The following is a 27,727-nucleotide window of genomic DNA, read 5'->3' as shown; positions in this document are numbered from 1 at the left end:
ACAAAACGTTGCCAGATGTTTGGAAGTGCAGCAAACCTGTTGTTGTTCATGTTTTGTACAGATGTTACATGATAGCAGTCACAGGTCACCCATCGTATCTAAGGGCGGAGTGGTGGCTCTGAGGCTAGGGATCTGCAGTGGCAATTGGAAGGTTGCCGGTTCGAATCCTGTAAATGCCAAAAGAGACTGTGCTCTGTTGGGCGCTTGAGCAAGACCCTTAACCTGCAATTGCTGAGCACTTTGAGGAGAAAAGCGCTATATAAATGCAAAGAAAAAAGAATTATTTGATAGCCGGTACAACAAATAGTTCTGAGCAGGCATCAACCACAGCACCAACTGTGGCCATCGCTGCTCTTGTGAAAAGAGGAAGAGGCAAGTGAACATCACTAACATAGTAAAACTGAATAATAAAAAAAAGCTTTTACAAGTAGCCAAAATTTACACCGGGTGTTACAGACTTAAATCAAATGTATGTTTTTATTATATTATAACAATAATAACCGAAGCTCACTACTCAGAATGCGGAGTGCCCAGACTCAAATCCGCAACCTTTTGGTTATAAGGCAGCAGTTTTTACCTCTGCACCATCCAAGAATGCATGTCAACTTTCTGTCGATTGACATTTGAGCTTGGGTTTTTAACTCACTGGCAGCAACGTAAATTGAATGATTTTTTCCCCCCCGGTGCACGTGTTAATTTGATATTTGGACTAAACTCTTCACACATTATACACTTCACGCCATTATTAGTATAACACGGAAAAAGTTTGTTTTAGGTATGTGTTCAACATTTCTTGTCATCCTACATTTATCCATATCGTTGTAGACATGAAACACACATGAAGTGTACAATCATGCCCGAAATTATCGGCACCCCTGGAATTTTCCTATAAAATTGTTGCAATTACAAATGTTTTTGTATACACGTTTATTTCCTTTATGTGCATTGGAATAACACAAAAAAAGAGAAAAAAAGCCAAATCTGACATCTTGTCATACAGAACTCCAAAAACGGGCCGGACAAAATTATTGCCACCCTTTCAAAATTGTGGGTAAATCATTTTTTTCAAGCATATGATGCTCGTTTGAACTCACCTGTGGCAAGAAACAGGTGCTGGCAATATAGCAATCACACCTGAAGCCAGTTAAAATGGAGAAAAGTTGACTTAACCTTTTTGTTGTGTGTCTGAGTGTGCCACACTAAGCATGGAGAACAGAAAGAAGAGCACAGAATTGTCTGAGGACTTGAGAACAAAAATTGTGGAAAAATATCAACAATCTCAAGGCTACAAGTCCATCTCCAGAGATCTTCCTGTTCCTTTGTCCACTGTGCGCAACATAATCAAGAAGTTCACAACACAGGGCACTGTAGCTAATCTCCCTGGACGTGGACGTAAGAGAAAAATTGATAAAAGACTGCAACGAAGGATAGTCCGAATGGTGGATAGAGAAACAGCCCCAATCAATTTCAAAACATATTCAAGCTGTTCTGCAGACTCAGGGAGCAACAGTGTCAGCTCGAACTATCCGTCAACATCTGAATGAAATGAAACGCTATGGCAGGAGAGCCAGGAGGACCCCACTGCTGACACAGAAACTTAAAAAAGCCAGACTGGAGTTTGCCAAAATGTACTTGAGGAAGCCAAAATCCTTCTGGGCGAATATCTTGAAGACAGATGAGACCAAGGTAGCTTTTTGGTAAAGCTCATCATTCTAAGGTTTACAGAAAACTGAATGAGGCCTACGAAGAAAAGAACACAGTACCTACAGTCAAACATGGTGGAGGTTCTAAGATGTTTTGGGGATGTTTTGCTGCCTCTGGCACTGGATGCCTTGACTGTGTGCAAGGAATCATGAAATCTGAAGACTACCAAAAGATATTGGGGCGCAATGTAGGGCCCAGTATCAGAGGTCATGGGTGTTCCAGCAGGACAATGACCCCAAACATACCTCTAAAAGCACCCAGAAATGGTTGAAGACAAAGCGCTGGAGAGTTCTGAAGTGGCCAGCAATAAGTCCGGATCTAAATCCGATTGAACACTTATGGAGAGATCTCAAAATTGCTGTTGGGAGAAGGCGCCCTTCAAATCTAAGAGACCTTGAGCAGTTTGCAAATGAAGAGTGGTCGGAAAATTCCAGCTGAGAGGTATAACAAGCTTGTTGATGGTTATATGAAGCGGTTGATTTCAGTTATTCTTTCCAAAGGACGTGCAACCAAATATTAAGTTGAGGGTGCCAATAATTTTGTCCAGCCCGGTTTTGTGTGAAATGTCAGATTTGGCTTTTTTCTATTTTTTTGTGGTGATCCAATGCACATAAAGGAAATACAAATGTTTTGGTATACAGTAATCCCTCCTCCATCGCGGGGGTTGCGTTCCAGAGCCACCCGCGAAATAGGAAAATCCGCGAAGTAGAAACCATATGTTTATATGGTTATTTTTAGAATGTCATGCTTGGGTCACAGATTTGCGCAGAAACACAGGAGGTTGTAGAGAGACAGGAACGTTATTCAAACACTGCAAACAAACATTTGTCTCTTTTTCAAAAGTTTAAACTGTGCTCCATGACAAGACAGAGATGACAGTTCTGTCTCACAATTAAAAGAATGCAAACATATCTTCCTTTTCACAGGAGTGCAAAGCAAGCAGTCAAAAAAAAAATCAATACGGCTTTTTGGCTTTTAAGTATGCGAAGCACCGCCGGTACAAAGCTGTTGAAGGCAGAAGCTCACACCCCCTCTGTCAGGAGCAGGAAGAGAGAGAGAGAGAGATAGAGATAGAGAGAGAGACAGATAAAAAAAATCAATACGTGCCCTTTGAGCTTTTAAGTATGCGAAGCTCCGTGCAGCCTGTCCTTCAGGAAGCAGCTGCACACAGTCCCCCTGCTCACACCCCCCTACGTCAGCGCAAGAGAGGGAGAGAGAGAGAGAGAGAGAGAGAAAAGTAAGCTGGATAGCTTCTCAGCCATCTGCCAATAGCGTCCCTTGTATGAAATCAACTGGGCAAACCAACTGAGGAAGCATGTACCAGAAATTAAAAGACCTATTGTCCGCAGAAACCCGCGAAGCAGCGAAAAATCCGCGATATATATTTAAATATGCTTACATATAAAATCCGCGATGGAGTGAAGCCGCGAAAGGCGAAGCGCGATATAGCGAGGGATCACTGTACACGTTTAACTGCAACAATTTTCTGGGAAAATTTCAGGGGTGCCGATAACTTAGGCCATGACAGTATGTATTCCAAATAACAATATATTATTTACCCTATACAACTCAAGGCACCTCACACCCAGATAAATAGACTTGAGCCCTGAGAATTTTCCATCGGTGTGGGGGATGGGACAGCAGGCTGCTTGTGCTGATCAACACATTTGCAAAACAAAACACGCTAATGGAGAGGTGCAAAGGAATTTAAGGTGGCCCGGGATTACAACTTTTTTGTAGGCTTCAATTATTCTAGTGTTAATTTGAACGGTTGTTTGCCTGCATGTTACTAGAATACTGGCAGCATTAGCTGGTTTTATGTGGGAATCATCAAGTGATGCTAACGTTTTTTTTCATCCAAGCTGTCAGGTTGAATAGTCCAGATTTCTTGATCTGGTGTGGTGACAAGAAGAATGAAGTCTTTTACATGGGAAACATTGAGAGTAGATAATCTGGTGGTTAGCTGGCTATCAGTGCCTGTTGCTAGCTTTAATGATGCTGTCAATTTCCACTCATTGCCTATCAAAAATAGGGTGCTAATCTACTGCACTACAAAGTATAAAAGCCATACCTACTAATGGAGCTATGTTGATTATTTTTATTATCTTAAAAAGCTGCTAGCTACACAGTTGTAATGAGCTGCACTTCTGGCCAATACACATTTTTGAAACTCTTGCCTCTGAACAAATAACATGATGATGATGATGGTAAATGTTGTTTGCTTTTTGTGTCTCTCTCAAGCAGCGATCAAGATGAAGGTCCTCGGACAGCACCAGAGCCACCTTCAAGGCCGTCACGCCGTGCAAAACTGGCAGCAATAGAAAAAACGAGAATGAACTTAACACACCTGATAAACCAAGAGGCTGACCAGCCAGAGGACAAGGTGTGACCCCCTGTTCGTATTCATTTGTTTGTATAGTCCATGTACATGTGAAAATCTGTGGTTTACTTTTTTTGAGCTGAGCATCTTTTTTTCTTTACCAATAAACATTGTTTTTAAAATTAAAAATTGTGTCTACAGTGATATTAAACTACACTTTTTCAAGAACTTAAGGCAATCAAAATATTATTGGAAAAACAGAACTTTATTAGTTTTCTATTGACAGTAATTGCAATACAAGATTTAATTTTAAAGCAAATTTAAAAAAAACAAAAAACAAAACATAAATACAATTTAATCTGAATGAATGCTACACATAGCACCAGGTAAGATGAAGTCAAGTGCACAGGCTTTTGTAGGCAACCGCCTCTAAAAGGGTTTGTTTTTCTCAGAATACAGAACGAAATATTTCTCATGGAACCAAGCACAGTCATCTTAATAAATTTATACATTTAGAGTGAAGCCTGTGCTTTAGGTGTAACCTGGTTTTAAGAAGGGAAAAAAAAAAACACGCAAGGAGCGCAGAGAATGAAAGACACTGAAAAAGCTGCCCATAACTGTAAACAGAAACAAAACAACTTTCACAGACACACACAGCATGGTCGCCACAGGGCACAGTAACCGTAACACAACATAACATGTAATCCCTGAGGTTTTCTCGACTGTGGATTCCTCTTCCAATAGTGTGATCTGATAAGCACAAACCTAATTGCTGTGGTGCCTTGAATGCTGGAAGTCAGGGTTGCCCCCGAGTTGGTTAATGCCTATCGTACATGCTACACAAGCACTTTAACGAATTCTCCAGATCTACATGGCAATTTTTTTCAGTATGCAAACTGTCCTTTCCACACTATTGAATATAATCATTTCAGTGAATGAAGACATATAAAAAAATTCCTTAGGTTTATCTGAAGTAAATTATCCAATCAGCTGCACATCCTGGCTCTAAGGAACGTCCCCTTAGGATTTCCTGTAATAAGGAACAAATATGTCAGCAGGCTACAACCAGGACGTGCACTAATTTATGGCTGACCCACCTTTATTGTACATGTGCAAAAGATGATGGCCACCAGACTAAGAGATTTACTAGGTTTGCCCGATTGTATCTGATGACAGAAAGATGTCTCTTAACTAAATAAAAAGGCAACCCAGTCCATGTAATTTTAGAATAATCTGCAGATTACTGAGATATAGACGAGCAGATGAGTATTATTACGAGTGTGTGTGTGTAAACAGAATGTCCGCTACATTAGCTTTGTGTAATTAAAAAGGCCATAAACTGGCTTAATGCTTTAGTGAGGGGTTTGCTGTCTGCAGTCCTACAACAAAGCCTGGCTTGATTTTCATAATGAACAAAGAAATGAATGCTGGGATAGAGTTGTACTCACAATGCAGTTTTCAGTAGTTCACGTGTTCTCTCTCTATAGCAAGTACATTATATAGAATTTCCCATTGGGATTAATAAAGTATCTATCTATCTATCTATAAAGTTATTTGTCAATAGCCATAGTACAGACATTTGTGTGTAACACTTAAATGTACATTAACTTGTAAAATTAAAAGGAAAATCTACAGTGAAGTAGCTACTTTTAAACAAAATATGCAGCTAAGACACACTGGAGTGGTAAGCAACTTTAGAAATTTTATATTTAAAAACAAAAATGAGAAGCCTTTGACTACAAGGTTCAAATTAACACCTCAAATGTTGGCTTGATTAAAATGCAACTAAAAAAAGCCTTTCTTCTATTTAGTAACTTAAACAACATTTACATTTGTATTTTTATTTACCCTTAAGAAAGCTGATGCAATGTTGTAAACTAAAGCAAAAAGTCACCATGAAGGTGATCATCTTGAAGTGAAGTGTGTACAGTACATATCGTGGGGCCAACATCAAATTATGGGGTGCAACGAGACCATGCAAGACAACATTTTTAGATTTGGATAGTGCAATAACTTTTTAAATCAACGTCCCAAGATGAAGAGCTCAATGTGAGTTGTATCCTTCCCCAAATCCCACACTTTACAGCTGTTTCTGCCACCATACAGTATGTTTGTGTGTTCAAAATGAAATCTTCAAAAGGCTACAGTTGCGCTGTACGGACAAAATCAAGATTACTAGAATAAAAAAAAATAGTTCGGTGGTGCACAACATTTCCAAAACTGTAACAGGAAAAATGTTTGTGAGCAGATTTACAAAATAGTGCAATATTTTATAATGCATCTTTCCCATTGTTTTTAAAGTACAGTTGCTGAGATCCTGCTACTCCCGCTCTCTTTTTGTTAAAAGACTTTTAAGGCACATTTAAAGTTTTCACGTGCTGTTTTTGCTCCATCTCAAACGATGAACTATCCAGTTATGCTGGATTTTTCTGAAAAGGAAAAAAAGAAGACATGAATATAAAAACAGTAGATAATACCACAGAAAACAGTTTATCACCACAATTGTTAGATTTTAATGCCCAGCCAGGCCATCTGACCTCTGTGGCTCAGGCACAGCCCCCCTCTTATCCATGGTCCACATTTGCACATCTGTGCTTCCTGTTACTAACACTCTGTGATGCGTAACGTAACTGACTGGATGAAGCCACATTATAATGAAGGTTGAGACTCAATACTTGGGGTGGTCTCAAGGTTGAGCTGAAAACAGACAGCGCTATAATGGGGATTAAATGCCCAGAAATGAAAATAAAAGTGAAATGAACCTATTTAAAATAACAATTCTTTACATGTTTATTATTATTGTTAAATAGGTTCATTGCACCTTTATTTTCATTGATAATAATAATAACTCTTTACATTCCTACAGGACCTTTTCGTCCAGAGGGACTCCAGAGGCAGCTTACAGGTACTGGCAGGCCAAGCGGAATGCGGCTTCGGTGGTTGCTGAGGCAAAAACTTGGGTGTGGGAGGTGTTTGGGGAGGCCATGGAGAACGACTTCCGGATGGCTTCGAGGAGATTAAGGCATCTCGGGAGGGGGAAGCGGTGCAGAGTCAACACTGTGTATGGTGGGGATGCTGCACTGCTGACCTCGACTCAGGTCGGTGGGGGGAGTACTTCGAAGACCTCCTCGATCCCACTAACATGCCTTCCAATGAGGAAGCAGAGCCTGGGGACTCGGAGGTGGGCTCTCCCATCTCTGGGACTGAGGTCACCGAGGTGGTCAAAAAACTCCTTGGTGGCAGGGCCCCGGGGGTAGATGAGATACGCCCGGAGTTCCTCAAGGCTCTGGATGTTGTAGGACTGTCTTGATTGACACACCTCTGCAACATCCCATGGACATCAGAGACAGTGCCTCTGGATTGGCAGACCGGGGTGGTGGTTCCCCTCTTTAAGAAGGGGGACCGGAGGGTGTGTTCCAGCTACAGAGGGATTCACACTCCTCAGCCTCCCTGGAAAAGTCTATTTGGGGGTCCTGGAGAGGAGAGTCCATCAGATAGTCGAACCTCGGATTCAAGAGGAACAGTGTGGTTTTCGTCCTGGTCGCAGAACAGTGGACCAGCTCTACACCACTGGCAGGGTCCTGGAGGGTGCATGGGAGGTCGCCCAACCAGTCTACATGTGTTTTGTGGACTTGGAAAAGGCGTACAACCGTGTCCCTCGGGGAATCCTGTGGGGGGGGTGCTCCGGGAGTATGGGGTACTGGACCCCCTGATAAGGGCTGTTCAGTCCCTGTACAACCGGAGTCAGAGCTTGGTCCGCATTGCCGGCAGTAAGTTGAACCCGTTTCCGGTGAGAGTTGGACTCTGCCAGGGCTGTCCTTTGTCACCGATTCTGTTCATGACCTTTAGGTGTGAAGTGGTGAGAGGGACAGAGAGCCAGCCAATTGGAGGCAGGGGATGATTAGGGGGCCAGAATGACTAGGCCATGGTGGGCAATTGGGCCTGAACATTGGGATACACTTGTTTTAAATGTTCTTTTGTGTGCATTTGTGATATCTAGCATTGTTACAATGGTATGCATCGTATCTTCTAAGGATAGGAATAAGTTTGTATTACACAGTTAAAGAAACTCTTTTGTAACAAAGCAGCACATATTCTATGGTGTTACGGTAAGAGCCACTGCTTCAGAAGGCCTGTTTTACTTTACTGTTAAGAAAAGCTGTGCTTTGATGTTTACCTAACCAACCCCAAGTCTTCAGGAGATGGTGTGAAACACTGGCTCAAGATGTAGAATTTGTGATGGGGGTGCAGAGCTGCCACTGCACCTCAGAGCCTGAAAAAGGGACAGGAGGAGTGTAGACACATGAGAGAGAAAGACAGTGGAGTTTGGAGAGCAGGCTTGAAAAGGAAATGTGTGCACCCATTGGTCTGAAGTGTGGCTCTTCAGGTTTGTCTTGAGTTGCAGGGCCATTCTGTATCACAGCATCACCGTTGGTCCAGAACTTGTGACAAGAATTGGTATAAGTTGGTCAATCCACCTTCCTAGCTCTCCCTAGCTATCTCTCCCTGAACAGAAGACCACCTGTCTGATGAGAGTATGGGATTTCATTGTTAAGGTCTGCATAATATAAAAACGGAAGACGAAACACTCTTATAGTGAAAAAGGGAAGGGATGCTAGAATCAAGTACACTCCTCCACCCTGAACAGCTCAATTACTGGTAGGGAAGGATGGGCCACAAATGGCTATTACTCTCGAGAAGGAAGACTTTCTGGAAATCAATGGCCATTTTTATACAACCTAACTAATCAGGCTATGGATTAACGTATTGACATACTTTGTAACGTGCTGATTTCATAATAACAAGTGCAGTTAGCATAATTCATTTTAAGGGGAGAGCAGACACCCATTTTACAATGACACTGCTGTAAAAAAGTAAGAGAAGGGCCCTAGGACTCCTTCTACATTTGGATGTTTGTCTCACCTTTGGCTTCTTTACGTCCTTTAGGTATCCTCACATATTTAAATGCACTTTACTGCTAAAGTTTGTACTACTTGTAGTGCTTAGTTGTTTTGTTGAATCTTGACAAGACCATACTTTAATAGGAAGAGATCACTTCTGTTTTGGTTACTTTGAGAGGTGCACTCAAAAACATTCAGTCAGGTCAAGGGGTCTGAGAGGTGCAACTGAGCATGTGCTTACATGGTACATGTGAGGTGACCGTGGTGTGTGGAGGAGGGACACTCAGACAAGGTGCTGTCAATGATACGTGCGTGGGTCAGCAGCTCACTCAAAGAGGAGATGGACAGAGAGAAAATCCACATAAAAATAAAAATACATTTCAGATCTCTGTGCCCACATGTGCTTTTCTGTTAATGTTACACAATGTGGTAGAAAGGCTTAATCAGCCCCAGATTATCGGATGGGTAAATTGTCTGGAATATTTGTGCCCTTTATCATTCACCTCTTACAAGATGATATACTTCTTATTCAAACCTGTTACTATATTGAGTTTCAGGTTACTATTTTTAAAAAGTTCAATAAATCAAAATGCATAATAACTGGCCACTCAAGTGCATGTTACTGGAACAGTTGGATGTGTTGCTTTGTACAAATCTACAGTCAAATTGTGACATAAACAGGCCATTCAGCCAATGCAATTGTCCGAAAAAAGGGACTGAACTATATATAAAAAATAAACACAATAATACACTGAAAAAAAGTATTAAAATATTTTTCTCTAAATGTTCCAACTGCACACAGTGCGTTCACCAATGACACATGAATACTGCACTGCTTGGCAAGGTCCTGGGTGATGCTCTTCAAGAGTATGGCAAGATTTAGCTTGAACAGATCTTTAAAGCAGTGCTTTCCTCTGAATATATGAAAGGCCATGACACAATAATCTTTAGCATTATTATTGTTCACAGAGGATAACTTTGTTTTGCCCCTTAAATTATACTATTGTGAAAATTTTAACTTTCTTGTCTAGAACTTGAGAGTAACAAATTTTAAGTCTACAAGGAATTTTTTTTATTATGCTCTTCTATAAAATCACACGTTCTGTAAACTGGATTTAGTAGCAATACTTAAAAAGGAAGGAGAAAGACAACATTCCTGCCTCATACTCCAACTTGAAAGAAAAGCATCGATATTTATATTTGTGTGTACTGAACCTTCAAGGTTTGAGTGCAAACATATTTTTGTGAATAAAAACCAAGCATATTCAGCATGGCCCTCTAGAAATGGTCAGTGCTCTTAACACTGTGGAGACCTGTATCATTAACACTTTTAGGACGGATGTCGACAGGTGGGGTTGAGGACGCACGTCAACAAAAGTCGACAACTAGGGGTAGAGGGTGACAGTCAGCTGTTAATGGCAACAAAACTCACTGTTACGTTAAGGGCATTCCCTCTCTGCTTGGAGGAATGTTAAGACTCACTGACTCGGCATCTATTCCTTGTGTGTGTGCGAGTTATGAAATGTAAACAAAGGCAAGATGGCAATGACATCTCACGAGGGTGCGAACGAAGCAAGTGCAAAAAACAAAATACTCAGCAGATGATGTTTTGCACATTATCAATGAGTCGGACTCTGATTTTTCAGAATATGATTTTATTGAGAGTGATCAGGAGATCGAGGAACTGGTATCAGCTGATCAGACACCAGCCGATGACACCCCAGCTGATCGGCTGCCAGCTGAGCGCATTCGCGCAGCCGATGCGCCTACGGCAAGAGTTTAAGATTTGGAGGTAAAGCCACAGTCTAACATTTTTTCCACTTTCATTATGAAATGGTTGTTTACTTGTAACTGTTCAGCCATCAAGAACTGCAGAACAAGAAAAGTCGTGTCACAGGCTAGACAGCCACATCTGTCACTGCCTGAGGGAGGTTTCCTTTAGTGAAGATGCTAAAATGGTGGCTTGTATTTCCAGTGCTGAAAGTTTACATCCCACTTCTGCCTTCTATAAAAGATGAAAGTGCCATACAACCTCAAATATGAACTTAACTATTAAGGGAAAGACTCAAATTTGGTCTAAAGACTATCTTCCTGCTGAAGTATTTTAGTGGTTCTGATTCTAGTTTTGTTTTTTGCTGTTCTGTTTAATGTTTTCCATGACTCTCACTACACCTCAATACTTTCAAGCACCTTCCATCTTTGTTGCTTGCAAATAAAACCTAACAGTTAATCAAGGGTGTCTACATTTCATATGCACTCTTCAAGACGTCAGACTCGGTCATAACAGCATTCATCTGGAATCGACAGCCAGACATCCAAATGATGTCTCTACAAAAGTCTAAACCAGAAAGTGGCACGGTACTTCCTATCTTTCAATTTTATTACCGGTCAGCAAATATATAAACAATGAAATTTTTGGAAATTAGCAGAAATCGTGAATTTATACTAGCTTGGTTGTAACGGAAAACAAATCCCGTTCTAAACTGAATGCCCATTCAATGCTAAATACCACCAAATTACCAGCAATCCAGTAGTCCACCAATTACTTAAAATATGGAACCAAAACAGGAATAATTTTTAGAAGCTTTTATCTGTTACTCCTATACATGATAACCACCTTATTCCACTTTCTCAGACCTACCAAGTGTTTAAATGCTAGGGATTAAGACACTTAGACATCTTTATATAGACAACATATTTGCCTCTTATGAATTATGCTCCAAATGTATCTTTCCAGCTAAACTTTTTTCTATATCCAAATTAGAAATTTTGTTAAAAGAAACTTAACCAATATTCTACATTTCATACCCATATCAACTCCAGAGGCAGATGACTTACTCCTGATGAAGACTCAGACAGCACTTCAACAATATATAAAAAGTATTTCAAAGAATCCTTCAAAGCTACTAGGGAACGGAGGAAAGAGGGGACCTTTAAGTCGTCATCTCAGAAAAGGAGTGAAGCTCAGCCGTGCATAAAATACACTCTAGTTCTAAATGTGGCAAGCACTTCATAGTTCTGCTAAAGGTTTTTCATTGGTGACATTTATCCTGTTCAAAACTGTCCAAAATCTAACCAGTGCAAGAGCTGTCATCTAGCTCCAGCTTTACTATGACAAATGTTTTGGGAATGCACTAAATTAACATCATTTTGGACTTGCATCTTTATGTACTTCTCTGATATCCTTGGTGTTACAATCACTTCTAATCCACAATGGCGATATGTGGCGTAATCTAGAATGGCATTTAAGTGCCTAGGGAGAAATCGACTGCAAAATCCTATACCACACAACTAGCATGCAGACGTATCTGGCTCAACTGGAAGAGTCCCAAGACACCATTTATAACTCAGATGGGTAAACAGTGTTCTGTATTATCTCAAATTAATATTTGGGGCGGAGTGGTGGCTCTGAGGCTAAGGATCTGTGCTGGTATCCAGAAGGTTGCCGGTTCAAATCCCCGTCACTGCCAAAAGAGATTCTACTCTGCTGGGCCCTTGAGCAAGGCCCTTAACCTTCACTTGTTCCAGGGGCACTGTACAATGGCTGACCCTGCGCTCTGACTCCATGGGGTATGCGAAAACTAACAAATTCCTAATACAAGAAATTGTATAAGGCAAAATAAAGAACAAAAAGCAAAAAAAAAAAATCTAACTTCATGTTGAGGGATTTGCCCAAAACCAAACAAGAATTCATTAATGAGGGCACTATTAAGACTACGCATGTCACAAAATGGGTTACACTTTTGTAATGGCTGATAAGTGGATCCGTAGACAGAGAGGAGTTACTGTATCTTTACAAGAAAGTTGTACATTTTTACTGCTCTAAAACAAAATGGAGTTTTGTTCAATAAAGTACTTTTCAGCAGAACTTTAAACACTGCACAGTTGAACTACCTATGAGTTCATGTACCTACATACATGAAAAACTACAATTGGTAACCAACAATAAAAGCCGTGGCATGATTACAGTAAGAACCTATAACATATGGTATATATGGATGAACGTGAAACAATACATAACAATATATTAATGGGTTTTCAATAATTCCAGCTCTCTTCACTACCCTGTTATGGGAGATGAACTACAAGTGTTGCTCACAAGGCCGGAGGGCAGGTGCTTAAGCTCTTCTACAAAACTATTATACCTCATTTACTTTGCATATCCACAAGTTTCTGTTTTTTTCTGCATGCATTAAGTGTCACTTTTATTGCCTACAGAAAAATATTGAAAAATTCAGTCAATAATTACCATTCATCAATGTTAATAGGTATTCCAGTCTGGCTACATCAGCATTAGCTATTTAAATATGGAGTCAGGAGTGGAGTAAGATGACCAGATGGAGGTACGGAGCTCAGTGCTGACAGAGAGTCAGACAGACAGAGAGAGACAGGAGAAGAGAGCTGCCCTGTGGAGTAGGAAGGTGAAGAGGCCCCAGCGCTTGATAACAAGACATTCAAAGCCTACATATCAAGGCCCTGAGAGGCAGAATATTTTCCTGCTCTATTTTCCTCTCGGGTTCACTCTTTTGCTTACCTATTCCTTGTGCTTATTATGCTATCACATATACCTCCTTTATTATTCTGATATTTTGGGGTTCAGAAATGCCCCCACACCCCTGATATAAATGGCATAGCCTGTAAAGCCTGCAGCCGTTGGGTGGGCTGACCTAGCTTGTTTGAACCCAGGGTCTCCTATTCCTAACACATTTGCTGCAAGACCACCAGCCATCGTTATATTGCATCCTTTACTTTGGAAAACAAATGTTCCACTTACTTCACTGTAAGGAACATATTTAGATTTGCTCCTTTGGATTATGAAAAGACATCTGATTTCTGATATATATATATATATGTGTGTGTATGTGTGTGTGTGTGTATACATCTTGTGCTGGACTGACACCCTGTCCACAGATTGCTCCAGTCCAATGTATACAAGTGCAAGTTCTGGCATAGTTACATACAAGTTTTCACATGATGAACAATTTCTCTGGAAAATATTTTATAAATTGCAGTGAATAATAAACTCCTGTTTCTCAGACGTCCTTTACGGCCTGCTACCACACAAGCTCGCCGGTTAGAAGTTTAACTTGGCTGCCTCATGTTTTGTATTTTCATGTACTTGAATATATTAGCAAAACCGTGAAAGTTACCAGAAACATTTTGTGGCAGCATAACCAAACAGAAACTCAAAGCTTTTCTTAGATCCATCCATCCATTGTCTCCCGCTTATCCGAGGTCGGGTCGCGGGGGCAGCAGCTTGAGCAGAGATGCCCAGACTTCCCTTTCCCCGGCCACTTCTTCTAGCTCTTCCGGGAGAATCCCAAGGCGTTCCCAGGCCAGTCGAGAGACATAGTCCCTCCAGCGTGTCCTGGGTCTTCCCCGGGGCCTCCTCCCCGTTAGACGTGCCCGGAACACCTCACCAGGGAGGCGTCCAGGAGGCATCCTGATCAGATGCCCGAGCCACCTCATCTGACTCCTCTCGATGCGGAGGAGCAGCGGCTCTACTCTGAGCCCCTCCCGGATGACTGAGCTTCTCACCCTATCTTTAAGGGAAAGCCCAGACACCCTGCGGAGGAAACTCATTTCAGCTGCTTGTATTCGCGATCTCGTTCTTTCGGTCACTACTCATAGTTCATGACCATGCTTTTCTTAGAGCGCTGGCTAATTAGGGATAATTGATAAAGCTCACCACAATCTTGAAATGGCAAAAACAAAAAACCTTCATCCACATATCTGGACCTTGAATGTCTTTACCTTTACAATAATTTTTGTTTCAGAAACAGTTTGCTGTGGCAAAGTCCACTGTACTATAATGTCTACAGAGAATGCTACATAAAACAATTTGGTGAAGGTTTTGAATTAATTGAGGATGCAGTTATTCAGATACACGTTTTCACAGAAGCCACTCAAGACACACCCAAACTGCATTTACTGTACCAGATTTGTTTCACTGGGTTCCAACATCACAAACTGTGGGGTAAAAATTCAAAAAGATGTCCAGCCCATGCAGTTACTTTTTATTTCTTTGTTTCCTTTTGTGTCTACTTTACCATTATAGTTCTCTGCTATTGTGTTACTAGACCTCCTATCTTGGACCCTTGCCTTTGTGGCAAAATTTCTTAGGTATTCACTTCAATCGTAAACTGTGGGCTCTCACTGGGATTTCGTTTTCATCACAGTTTGTACCGAGGTGCTGTCTCTCTTTTGCCACCCTTTTTCCTCCCTCCATTGCCTTCTCTGCTGTCACAACCTTTTCTAGGCCTTTGGCATGTGCTGTATATGTGTAACCTGTTAGTACTTTTCTGTGCTGATTGATCAATTTGTGTAATGGCTTTCTTTGACGATATGTAATCATCTGAAAATAATTTGAAAATCATGGTGTATTTCCATTTGAATTCCAAAAAGACTTCTGTACTTAATAAGCACCTTCATTCCATAAACATTTAAAATCAGAAAGCAACATTTACATAAACAAACCTTCTGCTTTAGAGATGATTAAGGTACAAAATGACAGTGTAACACAATTTAATACTTAACTAGGGCTACACAATATATATATTGTAGATATACAAGGTGGCGGCACCAGTAATATTTTCCCTTGTTCCTGGTAGAGCTCTCATCCTCTTGCTATCATGATGGAATATACGCATGGACAGATGAACCAGCCTGGAAGGACTGCGATTCCTTAGCTGGACTGGGGGCCAAGCCTATCCCACTCCAAAAATGGGGCAAAGAAAACCAGGATGTCGATGCCAGAAGAAATACACTGGCATCCCGGCTGTATTAGATCCAGGAACAATACCCGGCTGGGAGGCTCTTATAATAGAAGGTCTGGGGAGGACATTCGATTCGGTACAATTCCTCCCCCAGGACGTTAGGTGTCAACCTCCCTGGTTTAAAGTTCCCACACAGACTCCTGGGCATGCTGGAACCTGTAATGCCTTGGTGCAGCCCTATGGTGTTCTGTGTGGGGGCTACCAGGGGGAGCTGAAGGGGTTAACAATCCCTATATGGTGGGAATTCCAATTGACCCGGCAGTACTTACTTCGGGCTATGCCCAAGCACTGGAAGTACTTCCGCATCTAAGATAAAAGAAGTCGCTGAACCTCAACCAGGGAGTCAGAGTCGGGTGGAAGTGGAGAAAGCTCACCTGGGAGGTGTTGAGGGGGAGAAAAGGAAGAAGAAAAGTGAAGACAGTTATGTTTATGGCGCTTGGAAACTTTGTGGAAGGTATCTGTGAAAATAAACTGCTTTTATTTGAACAGGACTTGTGTTTGTGAGGTTGTGTCTGAGGTGCAATGCTGCCTGGTGGTTCACACTATTACGTTTTTGCCGATATTCTTTCATTTTCAGCAAAGCTCATTCGAATGTTGTACAACTATGAAACAAACTTCAAAGTGCATTCATTAACTACAAAAGCAGGAAGTGCATTCAGCATGCAGCTTAGATGTTTAAAGGTCAAATCAAAATAAGACAAAATGGTAGCCATTATGATACTATAGATTTCCTATAGAAGGATATTAGATTTAATTCTTGTACAATACTGAATTACAGTACAGTACAGAGACTCTTTAATATTAAAGTGAAAACAGATCTCTGCAACGGAGTTTAAACTCATTCCAAATATAAAACAACAACTGATCACATATGTATTCACCCTCTTTAAGACAATAGTTAGTAGATGCACTTTTGGCCGCCATGACAGCTTTGGAGTCTGCGTCCACAGGTCTCCATCACCTTGGCACATTCGGACACCGCAGTTTTTCCCCATACTTCTTTGCAAAACTGCTTAGGCTCGGTCTGGTAGAATGGAGACTGTGAATGAATAGAAATTCTCAAGTGGATTGAAATCTGCATGGTGGCTCTGCCACTCCAGGACACCGTTATTTTTAAAGAAATACTTCACTCAAAAATGATACATCTTTTTTTTTTTTTTGCTACATACCCCCTTGTAGTTTGAATTTTCAATCTTGTGTTTTCATACATAATGACAGAAAACAGCTTATGATGATATGGTGAACTGTGATGGTGACCCATCTGTCCAATGGCAAACGATGTGAAAAACGGCCTTTTGAAAAAAAGAAAAAAATTCTCACGTTGCTTATAGCACATAATCAAGATGTCCATTATCCAGTTGAATTCTAAGTATTAGTACTATGTCAGCAAAACATACAAGTGTTCTGCATGCTTTGAGAATATCACATGTGTTCCTTCTGACAAACTCCTCGAGATGTTATGTGTTATTTTTTTTTTTTTTTTCAATGGTGGTTTTCTGTTTTCCACTCTACCATAAAAAGCTGTCACTGGTGAAGTCTCTCCAGTCTTTCCTACTGTAGCCTCCCTCTCCAGTTGTTTTCTTACACCATCGCTCAGCTTTTGAGGATGCTCTACACTGGGCAGATTTATTGTTGCTCGACAACCGTGTCCCTCAGGTCGGCCTTCTCCGGATCATCATCTTACAGCTATGCCATACTTGTTCCATTTCTTAATGATTGATTTAACAGGATTCCAAAGGGTATTCAGTGACTTGTACTTTTCAATCACTGAGTTGCTTTTGTCTTCATCGTGAAGGTTTGGCCTCCATGCTGACTTGGCATATGTTGGACCTTTCTAGATGCAATTGCTTGTAGTCAACATGCACTGATTGTATTCATGTGACTTCTAAAACGAAATGGCTGCACAAGTGATGATTTAGGGGGTGTCATATTAAAAGAAGAATACTTGCGTGATCAATTATTTTGTGTTAAATATTTGTGATTAATCTAGACCAGGGGTCTCCAACTCCAGTCCTGGAGGACCACCATGGCTGCAGGTTTTCATTCTAACCCTTTTTTTAATGAGTGACCTGTTTTTGCTGCTAATTAACTTCTTCTGAACTAATTTTAATTGACTTGTTCTTGAAGACTAAGACCCCTTAATTGTTTCTTTTTCCTTAATTAGCAGCCAAACAATAATGAGATATAAAATGAGCCAAAACAACTGATGTCCAAAGTACAATATCTGAAAATAAAGAAAGATGAAGGTCTCAGGAATGTCGATCTGCTCAGGTCCCCAAAACATTCTAACAGTGCACTTAGAAAGAGAAAATTAACAATTTCGGAAATGTCTGCTAATGCACCACGAGAACAGCAACAAGCCATGGAATAAAAGAACGGATTTAATTAGCGGCATCTCATTAAGACAGCTGGTTGGAGTGAAATTGGTTGGAATTTGAGGCCCTGACTTAGTTGGTCTTCTTTTGGCTCCCTCACTTCACATTTCATTTCTATTTGGGTGCCATTTAAGGAATAAAATTAAGCAATTCAGAGGAACGATGAAGAAATTCAGGGGAACAAATCTTAAAAAAGCAATTCAATTAAAATGAATTCACAAGTTAATGAGCAGCACAAACAGGGCACTCATTTAAAAAAAGGGTTAGAATAAAAACCTGCAGCCACAGTGGTCCTCCAGGACCGGACTTGGCAACCCCTGATCTAGACTACTTTGCATAGATGTGTTTTTACTTTGTCATTAGAGTCTTTTTCTATTGATCGGTGTTAAAAAAGCCAGTTATATAACATTAAAATGTGAAAACGTCAAAGTAGGTGAATACATTTTACAGGCATTATACTGTACACACGTTCATTTTGTAATCCCGTTTTACAGGTATTTAATGAACAGCTCAGTTCTGTAGTGGAGGAAAGATGCTTTTGTGCTCTACCCATGAACGTTCTCTGTAAGCAATATAACATTAATATTGTCACATAAACTGGAATAATCAGTACAGACCAAACAATTCAGTAAAAGATATTCCATGAAAATTTTCTTTGGTGCTAACAGGAGAAATGGTTTTCCATGTAAGTCAGATGAGAATTTTTGCTGTGACAATATTAATAAAACAACCTTCTTGGAAATTGTCTATTTACCGCAATGTTTATAAGAGAGCAGGGATGCAAGAATTTTTGACTTTTACAAATCATTAGGTGGTGGGAGAAGATGGTGAAAATGACTAGATTTTGTGAGTTTGAAAACAAAAGGATGGGCAGTTGTAATTGCTTACTAAAATTTGCTGATGAAATGTCCCTGAATTCACAAAGGTGTGCAAAAGTCACTTATCTTTATATAATGAATCTCTCTGACTTAAGTAACTAAACTTTCTCAAAGCTGCTTAATCCAAATCATGTCGATATGGGCCAGAGGCTACCTGTCAGTCCTCAGGATGGCCTATTCATGTACATACTCCACAAAGGGTGCTTATCTGTAAACACCAGTTAATATCATACATACAACTATGTCTTTGGGATGCTGGAGGAGAACTGAACTACCCAGAAAAAACCCGCACAAGCAAAAGGAAGACAAGTAAGCTACACACAGACAACAACCGGGTACAGGATGTGAACCCAGCATGCTGGATCTGTGAGGCAGCACTGCTAACTACTGCACCACTGTGTGTGCCACCCTAATCTACAACATAAAAATTATGGGGCAGTGTAGTTCCAGGTAATACAAAAAATAATTTCTGACTGAATAATTATCAAAAAATAAAGACTAAATTACTCATTTCTAAACCTGCATCCAAACGATCACTCTGAAGATTGCTTTTTAAGTGGAGCGAGAGACCACATCATCTCAGCAGTATTTCCACTTCTTTGGAAGTAGGGTTGTTGCTTCACATTTAAAGGTCCTACAAAATAAAAACCGATTATTTCATGTCTCTGATTAAAATAAAAATGAAAACCTCACACATTAAAAGTGATGCCAATTGAAAACAATATGATTAATAAGTCATCTAAAACGCAAAGAAAAACAGATGTCTTTCTAACTTAAAACGATAGCAATGTTAAGTCATTAGTTAGTGCTGTAATATATGCTTTTTAATACCTTATACAGTATATTCTACATAATAATTGCAGAAAAATCATCTATTACATTTTCATTATGGATAAGCCGAGTTTGTTCACTTAATATGTAACAAAATCCAGAAATTAATAGAAATTTTTAAAGTTGCTTATGCTTGAGAATTTTATACTTTTCTTCTTCCATATAATTTCAGCCTGTTATAAAAGAAAAAGCCATGTAAGCAGGGAAAAACTCTACCTGACGCCATGCCGTGAGCTAATACATATTAGACTATACAAAAGTGAGACACAGACAGAACATTTAGGTTGCTTTAACAAGATTGACATTCAGCTATCTTATCTATCCAAATTTTGTACAGTGTCTTTCAAAGTGTGCATTATCACTGTCTTAATAATCTAAAGTACTAAGTAGTATGGGAAATGAGATTTCGAGGCAGGGCAGCCAAGTATTCAAGGTTACTTTGTATTAATTTCTCTAGTTTTAGACTAATTACAATGCACTTAAGTTTAGACACAAAGCTCCCATGGCCACACTCCACGCTATAACCATTTAGATTACCAGGCTTATTCTTCCAGGTGATATTTTTGGTATCTCATGAATCCCTCATCCACTTCGGGATTAAAAGTATTGAGGGCGAGACTGGTCACTCTTTTCTCATATATAATACCAGTCAAAAGTTCAGACATACCCCAAAACATTTATGTTTTTGATACAAATTGATACCTGTTGGTATTTATTAACTGTTTACAGAGAACAGGGCAAAGTAGATCTAACCAGGAGAGAAAAAGTAGTGAAAATGAAGGTGCTAATGCATTAATAAAGGCTTTTCTAAAAACCAAAAAGAAAGATAAATAGACAGACAAACAGACAATACTTTAGCATTTAAGATGACTAATTAAGGACATGCTAAGGGAGTTTATCATTAGGACACTGAAGGAATGGCTGCTGAAATGGAGAATAAATAAATTAAATTAAATTAAAATTATGTCTTGGCTATATTTTTAAATCAATTTAATGGTATCTTCATAAAATAAGTGTACGTTTCTATCAAAAACATGAACATTTCTGGGTGTCCAAACATCTGACTGGTAGTGCATAAAGTATGGATATACTGTATGTTCAACTCACCAGCAGATTAGATATGTATGGAATGCTACGTTATACTTCAAGGCAGTATAAACAATAATCTGATTGATATTATAAGCATAGTGAAATGGCCATTTATTAAAATGGTCTGTCTGTTTCAATCCATGTCAAGCATTTACGAACATCTGTTCAATCGATATGCTAGCACTTACATCCATCTTTCTTTGTTCATCTAACATTTTAGCCCTTACAGTAGTCTTTCTTTGAGTGTTAAATTTTACAGTGCACCATCTACTGGAATATATTTTGTAATGCATACAATAATAAAATGCATTGATTTTTTTCATTCTAAAATATGTCTCATCACAAATCTTTGTAATAATAAAATGCATTACTACAAATGTTTGCATTTGTCATTGCAGCAGATGGCGTATCAATGTTATTTGGCATGGGATTTGTAAAAGGAGTGTTAATGTTTGTGATGCACCATCTGTTGGAATGACAAATGCAATGCATTTTATTACAACAGATGTTTGTGTTGTGCCATCTGTTGAAATGACAGAGACATAGCAACTGGACAGACACACAGATACATAGACACTTGTCCTTTTATTAAGGTGGATATATACTGAGATATTACACTTTAAAATAGTGTGCATTTGTATTCACAAAAACATTTAAACATATCTCATTATTGTTATTTATTACATCTTCATATTACCTACTGCATGCAATGATTTTAAAATTTTAAGGACAAACCTCAAACTGAAATATGCTCTTAAATGACCAAAGACCAAAACCCTAATCGACGCAGAATGGATCCCATGCAGTCATCCATTAATGTCAGAATGCAGAACCAGATGAAAGGGAGCTGGGCTCTTAAAGAACACAATTGGGACAGCCAAGTCCATGGGGGGGGGGGGGGGGGGGGGTGTTTGGAGGGTTTTGTTATGGGGAGCACTGGTAGATCTCTCTTGCCTCAGCTAAAGCGTCCACTGTCAGGGCTGTTTAACTCCGGTTTTCCAAAATATATCAAAACTAGCCATCCCCCGCGGCTTCGCCCGCGTATTAGTGAAACAGGACAGTGAGGAGGGCCCGGCCCAGCTCTCTACTTCTGATGTCACTCTTCCCCCTCCCCTTGGCCCACAGCCTCTGTCTGTGAGAAGTCGCAAAATCAACCGGAATGTTCAAGCAAATTATAGAAAAAAAAGATCTAAATCTGTTAAATAGTTCTCTCATTCGCTAACTAAGCGGAGTTAAAGTTACACCCCAAGGCAGATGTGTGAGTGAGGAGGGCCCCTCCCCCCAGCCCGATGAGTCTCTCTCAGATTCGCGCTAATAAATCAGTACTGCAAGCGAACTATGATACTTAGCGCGATGAGAAGGTCGCAAAATCAACGGAATGTTCAAGCAAATTATAGAAAAAAACCCAATCTAAATCCGTTAAGTAAACCGTTTAAATGTTTTTTCAGGTGTCATCATTTTATACTAAGCACCTTGAGCGTGTGAAAGGTGCTAAATAACTACATTATTATTATTACTATACTATTATTATTATTATTACTATACTAAATGGCAGTACATAGCCAGTTTAACAGGCAGTTTCACAAAATCAGGGTACAAAATGAAAATGGTTTAACAGAAAAAAAAAACTAGAATCACAAAGATCCCCATCATGTGGAATTTTTGAATAACTTTGGTAAAACAAAAACACAGGGCCAGAATACAAAAATTGGGTAGTTTTTATCTGCCTGCAAGGGTGTTTCCCACTCTCCTTTACAGTTCCAAAGCTCTGGCATACTTGAAAAACCAAATTAAAACAGTACACTAACATACAGTGCATCCGGAAAGTATTCACAGCACATCACTTTTTCCACATTTTGTTATGTTACAGCCTTATTCCAAAATGGATTAAATTCATTTTTTCTCAGAATTCTACACACAACACCCCATAAAGACAACGTGAAAAAAGTTTACTTGAGGTTTTTGCAAATTTATTAAAAATAAAAAAATTTGAGACAGCACATGTACATAAGTATTCACAGCCTTTGCCATGAAGCTCAAAATTGAGCTCAGGTGCATCCTGTCTCCCCTGATCATCCTTGAGATGTTTCTACAGCTTAACTGGAGTCCACCTGTGGTAAATTCAGTTGATTGGACATGATTTGGAAAGGCACACACACCTGTCTATATGAGGTCCCACAGTTGACAGTTCATGTCAGAGCACAAACCAAGCATGAAGTCAAAGGAATTGTCTGTAGACCTCCGAGACAGGATTGGCTCGAGGCACAAATCTGGGGAAGGTTACAGAAAAATTTCTGCTGCTTTGAAGGTCCCAATGAGCACAGTGGCCTCCATCATCCGTAAGTGGAAGAAGTTTGAAACCACCAGGACTCTTCGTAGAGCTGGCCGGCCATCTAAACTGAGCGATCGGAGGAGAAGGGCCTTAGTCAGAGAGGTGACCAAGAACCCGATGGTCACTCTGTCAAAGCTCCAGCAGGTCCTCTGTGGAGAGAGGAGAACCTTCCAGAAGGACAACCATCTTTGCAGCAATCCACCAATCAGGCCTGTATGGTAGAGTGGCCAGACGGAAGCCACTCCTTAGTAAAAGGCACATGGCAGCCCGCCTGGAGTTTGCCAAAAGACACCTGAAGGACTCTCAGATCATGAGAAAGAAAATTCTCTGGTCTGATGAGAAAAAGATTGAACTCTTTGGTGTGAATGCCAGCCGTGACGTTTGCAGGATACCAGGCACCGCTCATCACCAGGCCAATACCATCCCTACAGTGAAGTTTGGTGGTGGCAGCATCATGCCATGGGGATGTTTTTCAGCGGCAGGGACTGGGAGACTAGTCAGGATAAAGGGAAAGATGACTGCAGCAATGTACAGAGACATCCTGGATGAAAACCTGCTCCAGAGCGCTCTTGACCTCAGACTGGGGCGACGGTTCATCTTTCAGCAGGACAACGACCCTAAGCACACAGCCAAGATATCAAAGGAGTGGCTTCAGGACAACTCTGTGAATGTCCTTGAGTGGCCCAGCCAGAGACCAGACTTGAATCCGATTGAACATCTCTGGAGAGATCTTAAAATGGCTGTGCACCGACGCTTCCAATCCAACCTGATGGAGCTTAAGAGGTGCTGCAAAGAGGAATGGGCGAAAGGTGTGCCAAGCTTGTGGCATCATATTCAAAAAGACATGAGGCTGTAATTGCTGCCAAAGGTGCATCGACAAAGTATTGAGCAAAGGCTGTGAATACTTATGTACATGTGATTTCTCAGTTTTTTTTATTTTTAATAAATTTGCAAAAACCTCAAGTAAACTTTTTTCACATTGTCATTATGGGGTGTTGTGTGTAGAATTCTGAGGAAAAAAATGAATTTAATCCATTTTGGAATAAGGCTGTAACATAACAAAATGTGGAAAAAGTGATGCACTGTGAATGCTTTCCGGATGCACTGTACTCTTCTGAATGAATCCAACAGTAAGGTTAATTATAGGAAAAAATTACTATAAAACTGATTGAAAAGAAAATCTACAGCCATGTGGATGGCAAGGACTGAACTTGATAACCACAGATGCATTATGCTGAGTGCAATAAAAGCAAACACTTCACAGATGTTGCCCTGTCCCCATGATTCTCCCTGGCTACAGTTTCCTTATGCAGATGTTGCACTGACTCATGATTTCTCTGATGCTTCCACAACTGCTTTCCTCGGCTGCCTTTGACTAACTATCCTGTGCTGTACTATGCTGCATATACTGTACTAGGCTAAACCTTTACAGAAAATGTAGAAAGAGCGTGAGTCTAATGCATCATCAAATTTAGGTTTTCTGTTCACTACTCGTTAACTAATGTTAACTCTACTCCACATTTGATAATTAGTGTCCCTTTAAAATAACACTTTGAACAGTTTAGACAGTTGATTACATTCAGCTAGAGGAAATTACTTCAAAGAGAAGTCTGTTAACTATGACACCATCTAGTTTAACATCGGATGTTTACACCATATTCCTAAACTTTCAACTTTCCCTTCACCACTGACAGTGTTCAAATAAATCACTGATTTTTTTTTTTCTTTTTTACACTTTCCTGCTTCTTAGTGATTTTTTAGCTCTCCTTTCTGGTGTCTGAGATATTTCTTGTCTCTCCTCTTGCCTGTGTCCCTCACTTCTCTATTTTTTGCTTTTCTGCTGAGACCAATAGATTAGGGCAGAAAGACGGTTCAGTGGGTAACAAAATTATGTGATTGGAGAGATGCATTAAGAATGCAGTGTAGGCCTCTCCCTCATTAGCTCTGTCTCATTGTTTGTGAACCAACAGCACTGTCCACCAGGAACTGTTGTCCGGTAGCCCTGATGGCCTGTCTATCACCTGACTATACCTACCTATATAACAGTCTAGTGAAAGAAGTAGCCTTCACAATCCATAAGCCAGTTGGTAAATGTGGGACTCAGAGGACAGAGCAACATGCAGGTATGGTGACTCTTGATTTCGTTTACTGTGGAAATGCCAAATTTGCACAGGAAGGTTGATATGAACATTTTCAACAAAAATCCCTATTCGTAAAAAGTTCGGTAATTCTGAATCTTCTTTTTAAGATGGATTTCCGCCATCTCTAGCGTACATTTGGCCATGTTGATTGCAGACAAAAGTCTCCTGGGTTTAACAGCATGCGTCTGTCAAAATATCTATGGAAGTCATCAGCCAGTTTCCTGAAAAATATATAAATTTCTGACACCACACTTGTGCTGGTTTCCATACTTGGACCTTTACTTAATCTGAATAAAAAATATGCCTTTAATTACAACAATTTCATCTAACTGGGTATATTTTACAATGCTAGAATGTTCAGCTGTTAAATAAAACAGTTTTGTATCATATCTGTGATTTGTTTTTTTGGATTAAAGTAAAACAGCTGAATGAACATTCTCCAAGAGTAGTGAGTAATTCCAGAATTTTTGGTAGGGGTTGTATGATAAAGTATTGGAGAATGTAGTTTGTAGAACATCGAATCAGGCAAAAATAGACTGAATATCTCATTTTCATTGTAAACTGTCAGTTGTTTAACATTAATGCCTGGAGCAAGATATTTTCACTGGCTATGCAGTACATTAAATGTTTTTCTGTTAGCTTTATGTCCCTTGCCCACCTCGGCAACAGTTACTAAATGTTAAAAGAGGGATTTTAAATAAAAATTATTCATATTTTTCTGTGTAACTGCAATGACATGAAATAACGTAACAGTCAATTAGTCAGTCATTTTCCAACCTGCTACATCCTAACACAGGGTCACGGGGGGTCTCCTGGAGCCAATCCCAGCCAGCAGAAGGCGCAAGGCAGGAACAAATCAAAGCAGGGTGCCAGCCCACCGCAGATAACATAATCGGTCATTTACATTTTTGTCACAGGTTGGATCGAGCCTGCGGGCTACCTATTTTGAATCACTGAATCAGACAACTTGCCATCACTGAAAGAATTATTAATTCTTCTCTGTATTGGAGGATGCTTCAGAAAAATGTCAGGCCATCTGTCTGTGGGCTAAACTTGGCAGCAACAAATGGGTCGCTGAATTCTCCAAAGAACACAATCAAGTCTGCATCAGAATAGTTAAAGAAAAAAACTATTTTGACTTTTAAAATGGCCAAGATGAAGTCCAGTCCTAAAAATGTATTTAGGATACTATGATACTATGATAGCACTGTAGGGATGAGACAATAGGTCATTTATCTTATTGAAACAACTAGGAAAAAAATACTGACCATAAACGGTTATAAATAAGCAGAGTTTCATAGTGGTGAGCTGGTTAAACGTCAACGAGCCTAGGCTTAAAAGTACACGAAACATGCAAATCACACTTCCAAATCCAAGTTAAAGATATTTTGCAGAGAGGGGTAGGCCAAAACTCCTTCAAGGCATTAAAATCAATAACGGGATGGTATATTTACTTGAAGTTATTGTTGCTACAACAACAACAACAACAACATTTATTTATATAGCACATTTTCATACAAAAAGTAGTTCAAATAATAATAATAATAAATAATGGAGAGAAGAAAAATAAAAGACAAAATAAGAAATTAAAATAAGACAACATTAATTAACATAGAAAGGAGTAAGGTCCGATGGCCAGGGTGGACAGAAAAAACAAAAAAAAAACTCCATAAGGCTGGAGAAAAAAATAAAATCTGTAGGGCTAAATGCTAAAGAATGCTAAAGGCCCCTTAACCTGTTACTGAGTCCTACTGGCAGTTATTGTAAATCTTGATAAAGAACAATGGGATTTGAAAGCTGTCTTCTACATACAAAATAAGTACCAAAGTCTTAGGCTATTAACTTTTTAGATTGTGCCCCCATTACTTGTAGCCACCAGCGCCCACTGATATTAAGCTTGTTATTTTAAAAAAACTACTAGAGATCATTTGTTTACAAAGCACAATACTTAAAGTTTGACAGTTTCCACCAAAACGGCTTATTGCACATGTCAGTATAGCTAAACTTTCCTGTCAGAGACCTTACCCTGTTAACTGTACAACTTCAGACAGGTTTCATTGGATGGGCAGGCTCCTATCAACAAAGTGGAGTATTTCAACTCTCAAATACTGCCAATCATTCTTTCCTATGTTGTGTGGATCGTGAGATAAGACATTTTGAATATGAAAGTGTTAAGGTCTACATTTTTTGGTCACCTACTGGATTGTCAATTTGAAAATCAAAATGACTGACTGTTTTCTAAATTCCCCAGGTTCTGCCCTTTCAAACAAGGTACAACTTGTCTTTGTAAGTACAATCTCCTGAATGTGAGATATTCAAAGAAAACCAGAAGCAGGAAGACCCCACTACGACAGTCAGAAAGACAGACAGACAAAGGAGC

At 39.8% G+C, this 27,727-nt stretch overlaps 2 protein-coding genes across 6 annotated transcripts in view; one reads left to right on the top strand and one right to left on the bottom strand.

The window, feature by feature from the left end:
• Positions 1 to 4,241, top strand: part of ncapg (non-SMC condensin I complex, subunit G) — a 51,891-nt gene extending 47,650 nt beyond the window's left edge. The window contains exon 22 of one of the 3 annotated variants that reach the window (XM_051928257.1): positions 3,946 to 4,241. In XM_051928257.1, coding sequence (XP_051784217.1) covers positions 3,946 to 4,093 — 148 coding nt within the window. In that variant the 3' untranslated portion in view covers positions 4,094 to 4,241. The remainder of the gene's footprint in view (positions 1 to 3,945) is intronic. The other 2 variants (XM_028801772.2, XM_028801773.2) reach the window with 2 other exon arrangements.
• Positions 4,242 to 6,321: 2,080 nt separating this feature from the next.
• lcorl (ligand dependent nuclear receptor corepressor-like) overlaps positions 6,322 to 27,727 on the bottom strand; it is a 215,095-nt gene continuing 193,689 nt past the window's right edge. For 2 of the 3 annotated variants that reach the window (XM_028801764.2, XM_028801768.2), the window contains 2 exons: positions 19,462 to 19,588; positions 6,322 to 6,453 (listed from right to left, as the gene is read on the bottom strand). In XM_028801764.2, coding sequence (XP_028657597.1) covers positions 19,488 to 19,588 — 101 coding nt within the window. In that variant the 3' untranslated portion in view covers positions 6,322 to 6,453; positions 19,462 to 19,487. The remainder of the gene's footprint in view (positions 6,454 to 19,461; positions 19,589 to 27,727) is intronic. The other variant, XM_028801767.2, reaches the window with a different exon arrangement.

Source organism: Erpetoichthys calabaricus, chromosome 5, assembly GCF_900747795.2.
Source record: "Erpetoichthys calabaricus chromosome 5, fErpCal1.3, whole genome shotgun sequence".
Classification (NCBI taxonomy): Eukaryota; Metazoa; Chordata; class Cladistia; order Polypteriformes; family Polypteridae; genus Erpetoichthys; species Erpetoichthys calabaricus.
The sequence above is the reverse complement of the archived record's forward strand: the minus strand, read 5'-3'. Positions and strand labels throughout refer to the sequence as shown.